We start from the raw sequence: 16172 nt of genomic DNA, 5'->3' as shown, positions 1-16172 counted from the left end.
ATTATAATAACTCACCAATGCTGCTGAAGAGGTGGAAAAATAATTAAAGCTGCATGTATTTACATTTTTAAGGTAATTTTTCACAATTCCTGTGGTAATCCGGAGTAAAATAACCGATAATTCTGCCACCGTGCCTCAAAAAGTGACTTTTATGACAAAGTCCTGCTCTGTCATTCATTCTAGCTTTTACCGGAAGTGTCTTAAGTAAACAGGAAGTACAGTCGGCCAAAATAAAGTTCATGACCAACGACCAAATGCCGTGGGCGTGACCGGCACGAGTGGGGGGGCGGGGTCTTTCCTCATAATTTATACCACAAGGAGTGACGCAATAATAGGAGCGCGCAACCCTGTGTCAAGCGCACCGAGTTGAGCAAGCGTCAAAGGGGAAACGTACCAAGACTGACTCCATAATAAAAGCATGAATTCAGACTTGTTTGACAAAATGAATGGGATTGAAATATATTCGGCTCCATTTGTGTATTAAGAAGAAAGTAAACTAAACAAATAACATGTGTACACAGGGATTCATGTCCTCTTATATGTCGAGATTAAATGATGATTAATTTAAGATTTAATATGTTTGATTGCAGTTCACACAACTTGTGCAGCAAAAGAGGAACACGAGTAATGATTAATAATAAATATATTCATTTTGGAATTGTCAAAGTAGTATATATTTCAGGTAATAATCTTACAAATGTATGAAATAACGAAAGAAATTGTGCGTCGTCACCGTTAGATTTATTTTGAAATGAACAAGTCGGAAATGCGTCAGTGGCTGTGGTGAAGCTTGACTCGGGTTTGTGAAGCCACCCCGGCGCTGGTTAAAGGAATCTGTCTGACACTCATGAGCGGCCACAGCGTCACTCTGTGAGGGGAAACACTCGTGGCTCCGGCGGCTGTCAGCGGGAGGATCCAGGCTCTGTTTGACCGGAGGAAGAGGGACGTCTATCGGCTTCGGGAAACGGGAAGTTAGCATGATGGCAGTGCTGGGCAGCGCCGGTCGCTTTATCCAACGTGAGTGTGACAGTTAGCTCGTGGAAGTTGGGCAGGAAAAAAGCCCCGTAAGTTACCACACGTGTAGCTCAGCGGCGCGTAAACAGCGCCACCGTGTGTCAGCGGAGAAGTTTGAGCGCAGTTCGTAACAACAGCGCGGTGTTTTGCGAGCAGCGAACTCTAAAACACGCCGCTGACATTGGCGTCAACATTTCGTAAAGCGACGTTAAGCTAGCAGAGATACGGAATGCTGTTTTCCCGGTCAGGATTTTCACAATAAAAAAAATGATTTACCAATAACTACGAATTCATCATATTATTTACTTATACATAATCGTCTTATTTTATAAACCTCCTAAATCTTTTGTTTTTAGCCAATCGCCACCATTTCTATGGGTTGAATCGTCTTCAAGACGCCGAAACGTGAGATTTGAAATGCTTTTATTTTGCAGCCAATCGTGCAGCGCTTCCGTTTGTGTCCGGGCGCGAACACGCGCCGCCTTGACGCAGCCATACCTTAACCGTGGGTTATTATTGATCAACGTTTACGTTGCATAACGCGCTTAAAGCCGCGCTGCTTTTAGCAACGGGCTGCGGGATCCGTTAATGCGACGCGTTTACTCTCGCGGAGCTTTTAACGGGAAGTCACTAAGAGATTAACATTGTCACAGTTACACAATTCCAGCGCATTCAACTTGCATAATCTCAACAGGCCCTCTAGTGGCGGCAGACGGCACTGCAGCCTGGGTTATGAAAGTGGAACTGTACTTTACTGTACATGGAAATAAAACGAGTAGAAGTACATAAAAGAAAATAACATTAACCGGTTATGTCAAAATACAAGTTTCCTTCCTGTGTACAAAAATATATGTATATATTTATAATATTATGTATGGTTGCGTTACTGTTTACAGTATGTAAATGTTTGTCAAAAGCAACTGTGCTGAGAAGGAGCCGCCATTTTGGACCTTTTGTGTGTCTTTTGTAAAGCGCTCGCTCTGCTGCACCAAAGTCAATTGAGAAAATCAGCAAACTGCTGCCCCGTGTGGTCACTTTGTGCCACTGAGGTAAACCTGAGCTGAGAATTTCAAAAGCAGACATGACAAACGGACACGTGTGAGTTTACCGACGGAGAGGCAGGCGTTGCATCGACCCTTCCTCTGTGCCGCAATGTTAAAACATAATAAAAAAATGCTTGTTTTTTTTCAATGGGATTTGGTGCAGGAGAGCTCCAGGAAGCGACTCTTCAGTAAATACAGGTTGTGTGTTTTTTTTTTCCGTCTCCGTCAGTTGCCAGGAGCAGCGTCGGCCTGAGTGTGAGGAGACGCTCCACTGCTGCTGCGTTAGCCCAGACGGCTACGCCAGAGACGCAGGAGAACAGGTTACACACACACACACACACACACACACACACACACACACACACACCCGACAACTGTCAGTCACCTGTGCGTGACAGTCGTCACGGCGACGCTGACTCCAGCCAATAGAATCCACGGCTCGGCTTGGTCGTTTACTTTTTTTTTGTTTTTACAGGAAACCAAAGACTGGAATCCTGATGTTGAACATGGGCGGACCAGAGAAACTAGAAGACGTCCACGACTTCCTGCTGCGACTCTTCATGGACACGGACCTGATGAAACTCCCCGTTCAAAAGTACACACACACACATGCACACATAATATAATATAATAAATATTACAAAAAAAAGTGACTTCATCTTCTACCAAAGTCTACCACCTCTAACCACCGCCGGCGTCTCCTCTGCTTCGCAGTAAACTCGGCCCGTTCATCGCGAAGCGCCGCACGCCGAAGATCCAGGAGCAGTACAGCAAGATCGGAGGAGGCTCGCCCATCAAACACTGGACGTCCATGCAGGGCGAGGGCATGGTGAAGCTGCTGGACGAGATGTGTCCCGACACGGGTGAGCTCCTCCCGTCTGTGACTCCGCCTCCTCCGACTAACGTGTTTATACGACGTTAAGAGAACCAAATTGTTATCTTAGTCCGGCTATGACTGGCTCCATTTTAGTCGGACTATTGTGTTTACGCGACGTCAAGAAAACCAAATGATTGTCTTAGTCTGACTAAGACTGACTCGATGTTAGTCGGACTAATGTGTTTACGCGCCATTAAGAAAACCAAACGATTGTTTTAATCTGACTAAGACTGACTCGATGTTCGTCTGACTAATGTGTTTATGCGACGTTAAGATAACTGAATGATTGTCTGAGTCTGACTAAGACTGGCTCGATTTTAGTCAGACTAACACGTTTGCGCAACGTTAAGAAAACTGAATGATTGTCTTAGTCCGACTAAGGCTGGCTCGATTTTAGTTGGACTAACGTGTTTACACGACGTTATGATAACTGAATGATTGTCTTAGTCTGACTAAAACTGGCTCAATTTAGTCGGACTAACGCGTTATTGTGACATTAAGAAAACCGAATGATTGTCTTAGTCTGACTAAACGTGGCTCGATTTTAGTCGGACTAATGTGTTTATGCGACGTTAAGAAAACCGAATGATTGTCTTAGTAAGACTAAGACTGGGTCGATTTTAGTCAGACTAACGTGTTTACGTGATGTTAATAAAACCGAATGATTGTCTTAGTCTGACTAAGACTGGCTCGATTGTAGTCGGAATAACGTGTTCACACGACGTTATGATAACTGAATGATTGTCTTAGTCTGACTAAGACTGGCTCGATTTTAGTCAGACTAACACGTTTACGCAACGTTAAGAAAACCGAATGATTGTCTTAGTCTGACTAAGACTGGCTCAATTTAGTTGGACTAACGCATTACTGTGACATTAAGAAAACCGAATGATTGTCTTAGTCCGACTAAGACTGGCTCGATTTTAGTCAGACTAACGTGTTTACCTGATGTTAATAAAACCAAATGATTGTCTTAGTCCGACTAAGACTGGATTAATTTAGTCGGACTAACACGTTATTGTGACATTAAGAAAACCGAATGATTGTCTTAGTCTGACTAAGACTGGGTCAATTTTAGTCGGACTAACATGTTTACGTGATGTTAAGAAAACCAAATGCTTGTCTTAGTAAGACTAAGACTGGCTCGATTTTAGTCAGACTAATGTGTTTATGTGATGTTAAGAAAACCGAATGATTGTCTTAGTCTGACTCTAAGACTGGCTCAATTTAGCCGGACTAACGCATTATTGTGACATTAAGAAAACCGAATGACTGTCTTAGTCCGACTAAGACTGGCTCCATTTTAGTCAGACTAACGTGTTTACGCGACGTCAAGAAAAACAAATAATTGTATTAGTCCAACTAAGACTGGCTTGATTTTAGTTGGACTAACGTGTTTGCATGATGTTAAGAAAACCAAGTGATTGTCTTAGTCCAACTAAGACTGACTTGATTTTAGTCGGACTAGCTTTTGTGGTTTGTTATTGTTTGAAATTCAAAGATGAAGCTTCAGTTTTCAGTGTGTGTGTGTGTGTGTGTGTGTTGGAGATAGCAGCTCAGTGAAGGAGTGTCTCCTCACACGCCTGCGACACGCCTCGCAGATACGATCTTTTAACGGCGAGATGAGACGCGGTCACTTTTCAAACCGCTGTTCTGTTTACAAACCTGACTTTTACAAAAAGTCATGTCAATAATAACCGTGTTTATCGTCAGTAATCCTCTGCGCCCCCTGCTGGTAGCAGGATTATTATCGCTTGCTATCGTCTTGAGATTTATTTAATAATTCTTTCTCCTCAGCTCCTCACAAGTTCTACATCGGTTTCCGCTACGTTCGCCCGCTGACGGAGGAGGCCATCGAGGAGATGGAGAAGGACGGCGTGGAGAGGGCGGTGGCCTTCACCCAGTACCCGCAGTACAGCTGCTCCACCACAGGTGACGCTGCTTTTGTTTCCCAGTAAAACCACAAAAAGCTTTTTGAATCCAGGCTTTTATTGTGATGACGCTAACGATGCTAACGCCACCGTCTGTGTGTGTGTGTGAACAGGCAGCAGCCTCAACGCCATCTACCGTTACTATAGCAAAAGAGGAGACAGGCCCAAAATGAGCTGGAGCGTCATCGACCGTTGGCCCACACACCCTCTGCTGGTGGAGGTAAGACTCACACACACACGCACACACACACACACACACACACACACACACACTCAGAGGACCACGAGCTGAACATTAGATAACAAACCCGCATGGATAAGACGTCGTCATCGCAACAAAACAAGCTCAAAGTGGCCATTGTTTGCGATCATATAACCAGTAAAGCTGTGGGAAATTAGATCATTTGTTTCCCCCCCGCACTTTAAAGGTCCAATATGTAATATTTACAAGTCTTGGTAATAATCATTTAAAATGTGAAAATAACTGTATTTTAGAAACTGTATGTAGAAAAATATTCTTCAGGCAAGGGTCTTGCTTTACAGAGGCGGCCATTTTGTGTGCCCCAACGGACTGTCATTGTGTATCACATGTACATGTTTATATATATATATATATATATACATGTGTATATATACATGTATATGTTTATACATGTATATATACATGTATATGTTTATACATGTGTATATATACATGTATATGTTTATACATGTGTATATATACATGTATATGTTTATACATGTGTATATATACATGTATATGTTTATACATGTATATATACATGTATATGTTTATACATGTATATATACATGTATATGTTTATACATGTATATAAACATGTATATGTTTATACATGTATATATACATGTATATGTTTATACATGTATATATACATGTATATGTTTATACATGTATATATACATGTATATGTTTATACATGTATATATACATGTATATGTTTATACATGTATATATACATGTATATGTGTATATATATGTATATACATGTTTATGTGTGTATATTTACATGTTTATGTGTGTATATATGTATTTTTATACATACATTTACATATATGTGTATTGATATATATATACACATCATTTTATTTCTGTGTGTGTGTACACAGTGTTTTGCAGAACACGTGAGCAACGAGCTGCAGAAGTTTCCCGAGGAGAAGCGGGACGACGTGGTCATTCTGTTTTCAGCTCACTCGCTCCCCCTGGCTGTGAGTATCATGAAGTGCACCCCGTGGACTCCTCTGTGTGCCCGTGATGTACAGTTGCTGATTTTCTCTTTGAGAAAAGTTTGGTGTGAGAGAGAAAGCACACAAACACAAACTTTTGAAATCACTCAACTGTGACTGTTTGCGCCTCACTTCCTGTTAAGAGTTGCACTGACCTTTGACCTTTTGCCGCTTCCACCTGCACAGGTCGTAAACAGAGGAGACCCCTATCCTCAGGAAGTGGGCGCCACAGTTCAAAGAGTCATGGAGCGACTGGGACACTGTAATCCTTACAGACTGGTGTGGCAGTCCAGGGTGAGCGCGCACACACGCACACACACACACACACACACACACACACACACACACACACACACACACACACACACACACACACTGAGCCGAGTCGATAGTTCCCAGTGTTTGACTCACGTCGAGTTCCTCTTACCCGGCTCTGAGTCATCAGTCGTTCCACTTAAAACACTGCAATAACGCCGCAGAGCTGCGGTTGCTGACGTCACACGCGCGTCCCATCATGCAACTCTCGGAAAAGCAAAACGACGCCCATTTTGTGTGTCAGATCCCTAGAATTGATGCAACTGGCAGCACAGACACAGGAAAACTAAAACAAAGTCTCTTTGTCGCCTGTTTTTTCGATAAACAACGAAGGTAATGATGTTTGAGCTGGGTGTTTTCCTTACCCGTGAAAAGCACTAGGGGGCAGTGTAAGGCAGAATGAGGCAGTTTATGGCTCAGATCTAGTGTCACCGTGATATTTCTGCAGGATTTAAAGCGCTTAAAGGTGCACTCCCACGGCTTGAAACCAGTCGAGTTTTTGCAGAGACGCTTCCTGCCAACATGGCCGACGTAAACACACCGAGTCGCGTGATGACCAAAGTTAATTTACCGTGAATTAAACAGTTAAAGGCCAGAGTCGGAGAAGACGTTACACACAACTCTGTCTCTAATGAAAGACGTCACTTTTTCCTAAAACCCCGACACATAAAGACCTCGAGGGCATTAATTTACGCGTTTGTCTCCCTTGTTTGTTCAAGCTACAAACAAACAACGTCAAGTCTGTACTTGTTAGATTGCACCTTCTTCTTATGAGAGAACAACAGTATAATTCTCTTCTAAACCGCTTTTATTCTGGCGACTATCAGACAGGAAGTGTTTGAAATCACGACGTCGGACGGTTTTTTTTTGTTTTTTTTTACGTTTATCTTTGTTTTTCTTCAGTTTTTGTACTTTAAAAAACAAGTCACTGAAGAGGACGTCACGTTGCTATTTCTGCCACGGCCACTAGATGGCGCCACTTGTCTGTGTAATAAAGGAGTGGATTTTTATACACACACTTTTCAAAATAAACACATTATGAAAGGGATTTTACATGATATTTATTATTGTTTTAAATGTTTGTTTTTACTAAGTTTACTGATTTTTATATATAATTATAATCATTATTGTCAGTTTAACCGTCTATTTCTACACATTTATAACCGTGCACTGATTTTAACCATATTTTGTACACTTATAACCAACTTACAACCTATTTATGTACTTTTACACTTTCTAAATAGCTTTTTTATATAGATTATAGATTATATGTATTTAGTGTGATACATTTTCTGCATCATTTGTTTTAAAAGTGGGAAAATGAAACACAAATCGGCGTTTATACAGCGTAGTGGAAACCCGGTATAGGTCGACCTTTGACCTGATGTCACATGTTGTGTTCAGGTGGGGCCCATGCCGTGGCTCGGCCCTCAGACGGACGAGGTGATCAAAGGTCTGTGCGAGCGAGGGAAGAAGAACCTGCTGCTGGTGCCCATCGCCTTCACCTCCGACCACATCGAGACGCTGCACGAGCTGGACATCGAGTATGGACAAGTGCTGGGGGAGGAGGTGAGGCTTTAATGTTCCGGATTTCCATAAATTCTAGTTAAACCATATCTTAAGGCGTAGTTTTCAGCTTTTTTCTCACACAACTCTGTGATCCACACCAAAGCCCACAGAGAAAATCGTCGTTTTTTGGCTCGCATCGACACAGGAGGTGTTGGTCTTACTGCTGCCTCGTGTGGTCACTTTCTGCCACTAACATACAACTAAACATGATTTCAAGCACAGAAATAATGAAAGAGCACGAGTTTGACTGATTGACGGAGGCAGCAGTGGATCAACGACTCCCGTGTGCTATGATTCTAAAATCGTCGATTTTCTCTATGGGGTTTGGTGTGGAGGTGTGAGGGTGTTTACAACGGTTTTATAACGGGACACAAACTGTGTGTTTTCCTCGCCACTTAAGGACCTTTTTTTCTTGTCATAAACACCAACCTTGTCCAGGATCAGTGGTCCTCATGGAGAAAGTCACTGTCAAAGTGCATCAGGGCAAATGGATCATTTCCTGTATTTCAAAAATTCATTAAAATTATTCCTTAAGAGGTTTCCAAATATTTTCAACAGATCCTTGTTCAGGGCGATGCTGACTATTATGATGGTGAATTTCAAGTCATTCCGAGATACTTTTTGTTTTTGAGAAGAAAGTCAGCTCACTGTCAAAGTACATCAGGGAAAATGGATCATTTCTTGATTTTCAAAAATTAATAAAAATTATTCCTTAAGAGATTTGCAAATATTTTCAACGGATCCTTGTTCAGGGCGATGTCGACTATTATGATGGTGAATTTCAAGTCATTCTGAGATACTTTTTATTTTTAAGAAGAAAGTCAGCTCACTGTCAAAGTGCATCAGAGCAAATGTATAATTTCCTGAAATTCAAAAATTACTTAAAATTATTCCTTAAGAGATTTGCAAATATTTTCAACGGATCCTTGTTCAGGGCAATGTTAACTATTATGATGGTTAATTTCAAGTCATTCTGAGATACTTTTTGTTTTTGAGATTAAAAATATTTCACTGTCAAAGTGCATCAGGGCAAATGGCTCATTTCCTGTATTTCAAAAATTCATTAAAATTATTCCTAAAGAGGTTTCCAAATATTTTCAACAGATCCTTCTTCAGGGCGATGCCGACTATTATGATGGTAAATTTTTGGTCATTCCGAGATACTTTTTTTTTTTTTTAGACTAAACTCAGCTCACTGTCAAAGTGCATCAGAGCAAATGGATCATTTGAGATTTGTGAAAAAAATCATGATTATGTTGAATTTATCGCGTGTAAAACTGTGTCTTCTGTCGTCTTCTGTGGTTCCTCTGTGGTTCCTCTGTGGTTCCTCTGTGGTTCCTCTGTGGTTCCTATGTGGTTCCTCTGTGGTCAGTGTGGCGTGGAGAACATCAGGAGAGCCGAGTCGCTGAACGGGAATCCTCTCTTCATGAAGGTAACGGTTTGAAAAACCCTTCAAAAATAAAGTTTGTTTTCCAGGATTTTACTGATTTATAGAGTCTCTGTTGAAAAATAAAAGTGGATGAAAGAAGGAAGGAAGGAAGGAAGGAAGGAAGGATGAATGGAAGGAAGGATGTAAAGAAGGAACCCATTTATTGTTCATCTTCCCGGAGTTCACTTGCTTCTCAGAACCTTCTGTCCTCTCTCTCTCTCTCTCTGCTTTGTTTTCTTTCTTCCTTTACTGTTTTACCTCCCTCCTGTGTGTGTGTGTGTGTGTGTGTGTGTGCGCGAGTGTGTGTGTGTGTGTGTGTGTGTGTTGGGTTTATTAAATTGGGGCAGATCAATGGGAACCTTTAAAGCTGACTACAGTAGAACTGAAGCGCCCGGCTGGCTCGCTGGTCAAACCTGCCGCGCTCAGAGGCTTCTCACCATGTCTGTGTGTGTGTGTGTGTGTGTCTCTGTGTGTGTGTGTGTGTGTGTGCGCGCGTGCGTGCGTGTGTGTGTGTGTGTAAATCAATATCCAGAGGATGATTAGTTGGTAGTTACTGAAGGATGGTTTCCTCGCTGTGGTTTTAGTTTCTGGCTGAGCTGCATCGGTCTGCTGTCGTCTGCAAACGGCGGCCTCTGGAAAATAAAGACAAACGCCTTCATCACGAGTCACAGTCCACGCTTCGTTCTTCACAGTCACATGACGGACTTTAGCGATTTTTAACCAAATTTGATGTTTTTATGCTAACGGCGTTAATGCACATTAACGCATGACGACTGACCGGGAAAAGACGCGCGTGACGTCACGTTTACGCCACTCCCCGATTTGTTTAAATGAGTCTCTAAAGCAACGCTAACCTTTTAAAAACAGAGGCGCACATACGCAGTACACGGGTACGCCGGTTATTTCTAGCGCTGCTCTTTTCCTGTAATAAACAGACCGCTCCAGTTCCACTGTAGGCGCTAACTGATGCTAACGGAGCTAACGGAGCTAACTGGTTAACGGTGCCTTTTTACTCACTTTCAGTCTCCTGTTTTGAAGCCTCGGCGTTTAGTGATTTTAACCAAATTTGACGCGTTTACGCTAACGTCGGTTAACGGCGTTAACGCACATTAAAAGCATGACGTTTTCCATGACGACTGACCCGGAAAAAGACGCGCGTGACGTCAAGTTTACGCCACTCCCCGATTTGTTAAAATGAGTCTCTAAAGTAACGCTAACCTTTTAAAAACAGAGGCGCACATACGCAGTACACGGGTACGCCGGTTATTTCTATCGCTGCTCTTTTCCTGTAATAAACGGACCGCTCCAGTTCCACTGTAGGCGCTAACCGATGCTAACGGAGCTAACTGGTTAACGGTGCCTTTTTACTCACTTTCAGTCTCCTGTTTTGAAGCCTCAGCATTTAGTGATTTTAACCAAATTTGACGCGTTTACGCTAACGTCGGTTAACGGCGTTAACGCACATTAAAAGCATGACGTTTTCCATGACGACTGACCCGGAAAAAGACGCGTGTGACGTCATGTTTACGTCACTCCCCGATTTGTTAAAATGAGTCTCTAAAGCAACGCTAACCTTTTAAAAACAGAGGCGCACATACGCAGTACACGGGTACGCCGGTTATTTCTAGCGCTGCTCTTTTCCTGTAATAAACAGACCGCTCCAGTTCCACTGTAGGCGCTAACCGATGCTAACGGAGCTAACGGAGCTAACTGGTTAACGGTGCCTTTTTACTCACTTTCAGTCTCCTGTTTTGAAGCCTCGGCGTTTAGTGATTTTAACCAAATTTGACGCGTTTACGCTAACGTCGGTTAACGGCGTTAACGCACATTAACGCATGACGCTTTCCATGACGACTGACCCGGAAAAAGACGCGCGTGACGTCATGTTAACGTCACTCCCCGATTTGTTAAAATGAGTCTCTAAAGTAACGCTAACCTTTTAGAAACAGAGGCGCACATACGCAGTACACCGGTACGCCGGTTATTTCTAGCGCTGCTCTTTTCCTGTAATAAACGGACCGCTCCAGTTCCACTGTAGGCGCTAACTGATGCTAACGCAGCTAACGGAGCTAACTGGTTAACGGTGCCTTTTTACTCGCTTTCAGTCTCCTGTTTTGAAGCCTCGGCGTTTAGTGATTTTAACCAAATTTGATGTGTTTATGCTAACGTCGGTTACCTTGTTTTGTAGTGCTGGGCACGTTGGCGCGTGAACGGCGTCGACATTAACGCACATTAGCGCATGGCGCGATTCAATGACGACTGACCGGGAAAAAGATGCGCGTGACGTCATGTACGTACGCAGTACACAGGTACGCTGGTTATTTGTAGCGCTGCTCTTTTCGTTTAATAAGCAGAGCGCTCCGTAACGGCGCTAAAGGAGCTAACGGAATTAACTGGTAAACGGCGCCTGGTCCCTGGTGCCGCCGCAAGTAAACATGACGTCACACGCATCTATTTAAGGTCAGTGGTCATGGAGACGCGCCATGCGTTAATGTTGACGCCGTTTACCGCCGTTAGCAACATTAGCTCAGACGCTTCCTCTTCCATCATATTTGCGCTCACTTTATTCAAGCTGACTGACGCTAAAGCATTAAATGTAGATGATGAAACGAAGAGCACTGACCCGGGTCTTTGTCCTCTGTCCCGTCCAGGCTCTGGCAGACCTGGTCCAGTCCCACCTGAAGTCCAACGAGCCGTGTTCCCGTCAGCTGACCCTGCGATGCCCGCTCTGCACCAACCCCACCTGTGGCGAGACCAAGGCCTTCTTCGCCAAGCAGAAGCTCTCGTAGAATCACACACGCATACATACATACATACATACATACATAAATACATGCTGCTGCTGCTGTTGTTGTTGTTGTTGTCGCCTCTTTGAACAGCCAGGGGGCGACCTGAGAGGAAACTACTAATTATGGCCTTTTAGACAAACTGAAGCCTCACTCGCACAAACACACGGGGCAAGAGCGACAGTTTCGTCTTCGGTACTTTTTTCGTTTTAAGTGGTCTGACGTCGACGCCCGCGATTGGAATTCTGACGGTCGAAACATGCAAACGCGGTCAAAGCGGAGCAGTCGCGTCAGGAAAAAGCATGAAACGCGCCTTTAATTCAAAGAGAAACTGGACGAATGAAAAGCCGAACCCTCTTCTCATATCATCGCGTCACAGCTACAGCAAAAAGCCTCCCTCTCGTTTGTTTGTTTATTTGTTTCTTTCTGCGTCCTCGCTAACATTCCCTTCACCCAGCCCCTGCAAACCCCCCGCCGGAGACCCCGCTCCACTTCTCGCTGGTGCTACGTACATAAGCCGCACACGCGCACACAGGAAACCTGCTCTGTCGGCCGTTTCTCTTCCTCCGCCTCCTCCTCTTCGCCTTTTTCGCGCCGCGGGGCCCTTTCAAGACCGTGGCCCCGCCCATCCTGCTGAAAATCCCTGCAATGTGATTGGAGCAGGAGGTGCTCACGCTGCTGCTGCTGCTACCGTCTGATAGGCCCTGAGTTAAAGTGCGGGAAATCGAACCCCGCGACTGCGCCGCCGCTTTAAGAAGTGGCGAAGTTTACTCTTCACATGAGCGTTATTTACCCTATTTATGCTCTGTTTTGTTTGTGCTGAAGTTTAAAAAAAAAACCAAACAAAAACAAACAAAAAAACTAACGAGGCGTCGCGTTAGCTAACCAGAGGGCGTCTGAGGTCGTGACCTCTCAGGGCGTCCAATCTCTGGATATTTACAACAATCATGGACATGTTTATTTTTTACAATGTTTACTTTTTTTTTGCTCTTTCCTGCTGAATTAACGACAAATGGCTAACATTTGAAAGGGAAAATATTAGCTTCTTGTTTGCACCTTTTATGACATGTTTCTAAAGATAGGTCAGTATGCTTCGTGTAATATACAAAATATGTCACATCGCTGAAGATGTGACGAGAAAAAAAAAAAAAAAAAAAGGCTGTTTGAGGGATAAGTATAAAAAGCACTAATGTAAAAAAAAAAAAAAAAATTAGGCTTAAGTTTTCTTTTTGTGTCCGATCATGAAAGAATCACGAGGATGAAATTAAAAGTGCTTTACTTTATTTCATTTTATGACATCATCATCATTTAGAAAAACAACGTCAATAAAAAAGAGGTCGCTAGCTTGACTCCGCCTTCTGCCTCGCCCGCTCACTTCGGGAGGAAACTCCCCACCCCCCCCCCCCCCCCCCGATAATGTGTCAAAGTGAGATCTTCCACTTTTCATGGGTAGCAACTCGACCTCTGACCCCGTTTTTTTCTAACGCCGCACACACACGTACGCGATGCTATAGCGCTCGGCACTGGGGGCGTGGCCTGACGACTTGATTTTAAACATGTTAAAAGTGCAGCTACTTCCTGTCAGAACGGGCTACTTCCTGTCAGAGAACAGTGGGTAACAGGAAGTAGCTGCTCTTTCACGCACGCTTATAACAAACACCGGGGGTTTTTCCGGGGGTACGGAACTGAGGCGGTGACACGCTGTACGTGTGAGTGCAGCGCCCTCTGCTGTTAATGTCCTGCTACGACATGACGATGTGCCTTTTTTACTCTGGCGATACTAGATATGAGTGGACTCGTGCTTTATGTTAATCCCGTATGTGCTTAACCAAAACACGCTTTTGGTGAAAAAAAAAAAAAAAAAAAAGTTTCTTGGTCGAGTTTGTGATTTAAAATGTCGCTAATTTTCAAAAAACGCGAGTAACACTTTCCTGGGGCTAATGCTAAGCTAACGACGCTCACATTATCAGAAGTTACCAGGAAAGGGTCACTTCCTCCCGACGTACGTACAGCGACAATAATTTTGTTTTTCGTAAATTTCACGACGCTACACAGTGGGATATTTGCATAATCTCAACGCTGACCCGATCTTCCAGATTATCGTATTTCAACTCGAGCGTCCTGGTATGCGAAAGACGCAAATCTTATCAAGATTCCGATTCCATTTATTTTTTTTTTTGTACTTTAACGTCATTGTGTGAACTAAAAAAAAAAATCTGTAGCACTCTAGCTGCTCTACAACTGACTTTTTAATCTCTCGGATCATTCAGTGAAATTCAGACTTAGATTTTTTGGGGTGTGGTTGAGTAGGTGTGTGTGTGTGTGTGTGTGTGTGTGTGTGTCGCAGCTCCTACATATTTGGAGCCGTTTGGATTTATTTATTTTTATTTCGCTTTCTTTTTTTGTACACAAACATCTGTCTCTTGTTATATAATCTATAATTATTGTAACGTTGGAGAGACGAGATGAAACGCCTGATAATGAGTCTTCCTGCAATAAAAAAAACACAATTATGAATAAATAAGAGCTGCTGGTTTTGTGGAGCTTCTATTGTGTGTTTTACGTGGACTTGTACGTTTGTTTTTAAAGTGGATATTGTCTCATAACATCAACTGTGTTTTAAGTCCTACATTACCCACAACCCTTTGCTGCAATGCTATGTAGTTGTTTTTTGTCAATGAACTAGATTAGCTCGCTAGTTGGCGTAGTTGACTTAGCTGTAACTAGCTTACATTATCGACTGTGAAGTCATTCACATGACGCCATTTTTAAATTCATGACTTTTGAAAGCGACTGGATCACGCTAGAAGCAGCCTGCAGGCTAGCAAATGGTAAGCTAACTGGATTCTGCTTGAAACGTCACACCACGCGCACCATGGCTAGGCTAACTTGGAAGCTAATGTAGTAAATTAGCTAAACAACAGAACAAGAACACATTGTCTTTACATAATTTCATCATCAAAAATGTACATTATATTAATTGAAAATAAAAAAAAAGTAATGTTTTTATGATCGTGATCCAGTGTCGACCGGCGTGCGGACAATGACTCGTGGAAAAACGCTACGTCCTGAATCCACAGCCATTCTGGAAGTAAGTGCGCACCGCTACACTCTTTAAATCTTTAAAAATATAAATCAAAAAAGTGTATTTCTGTGTGTTTTTCTAGATATGAACAGCACTTTATATGAGCTAGGACAGCTAAAATACTTACATTTCCAATTTTGCGCACGTAACTAGCTTACTTTATCGACCGTGAAGTCGTGTGGAGACTGACTCGTTCAAGTCACATGACGCAATGTCGTGACTTTTGAAAGCGACTGGAACGCGATAGAAGTAGCCTGTAGCATACGGTAAGCTAACTGGATTCTGCTTGTAACGTCACACCACACACACACACACACACCACTTAAGCTAATGTCGTACATTAGCTAAACTAGAAAAACAACAGAACAAGAACACGTTGTTTTTACATTATATTCATTTATATATTCGTTTTTATGATCGTGAATTGTTGTGCTGCAGTTCCAGCGTCGACCAGCGTGCGGACAATTACTCGTGGAAAAACGATACGTCCTGAATGGAAGTAAGTGCTCACCGCTACAATCTTTAAATCTTTAAAAATAAATCATAAAAGTGTATTTCTGTGTGTTTTTCTCAATATAAACAGCACTTTATTTGAGCTACGGCGGTTAAAATGCTAACATTTCCTATTTTTAGCACGTAACTAGCTTACATTATCGACTGTGAAGTCGTGTAGAGACTGACTCGTTTAATTCTCGACGCCATTCTGTGACTTTCGAAAGCGACTAGAAGTAGCCTGTAGACCACGGTACGCTAACTGGATTCTGCTTCAGCTAACTGAAGCTAAAGTCGCACATTAGCTTAACTAGAAAAACAACAGAACAAAAACACATTGTTTTTACATGATTTAATCATCAATTACATTCGCTTAAAAAATCATC

The 16172-nt window shown here is 42.7% G+C and overlaps 1 protein-coding gene across 1 annotated transcript; it reads left to right on the top strand.

The window, feature by feature from the left end:
- The first annotated feature begins 865 nt into the window (after positions 1–865).
- fech (ferrochelatase) lies at positions 866–14687 on the top strand. The gene is made up of 11 exons (XM_083888234.1): positions 866–1017; positions 2287–2377; positions 2533–2652; positions 2772–2920; positions 4732–4866; positions 4979–5085; positions 5994–6092; positions 6297–6404; positions 7830–7994; positions 9367–9426; positions 12075–14687. Exons 1-11 carry the CDS (start codon positions 978–980, stop codon positions 12210–12212), a joined length of 1212 nt encoding a protein of 403 aa, XP_083744360.1. The 5' UTR covers positions 866–977; the 3' UTR covers positions 12213–14687.
- Positions 14688–16172: the final 1485 nt, after the last annotated feature.

The sequence above is a fragment of the Microchirus variegatus genome (assembly GCF_963457635.1).
Source record: "Microchirus variegatus genome assembly, chromosome: 1".
Taxonomy (NCBI): domain Eukaryota; kingdom Metazoa; phylum Chordata; class Actinopteri; order Pleuronectiformes; family Soleidae; genus Microchirus; species Microchirus variegatus.
This window is presented reverse-complemented; position numbering and strand designations above follow the sequence as displayed.

What these genes read in the sequence shown, in the direction of transcription:
- fech (XM_083888234.1), top strand. Translation starts at nt 978, where the DNA reads ATGATGGCAGTGCTGGGCAGCGCCGGTCGCTTTATCCAAC. An exon ending in CGCCGGTCGCTTTATCCAAC is followed by an intron (nt 1,018 to 2,286) that starts GTGAGTGTGACA and finishes CGTCTCCGTCAG; the next exon opens with TTGCCAGGAGCAGCGTCGGC. An exon ending in CTCACTCGCTCCCCCTGGCT is followed by an intron (nt 6,093 to 6,296) that starts GTGAGTATCATG and finishes CCACCTGCACAG; the next exon opens with GTCGTAAACAGAGGAGACCC.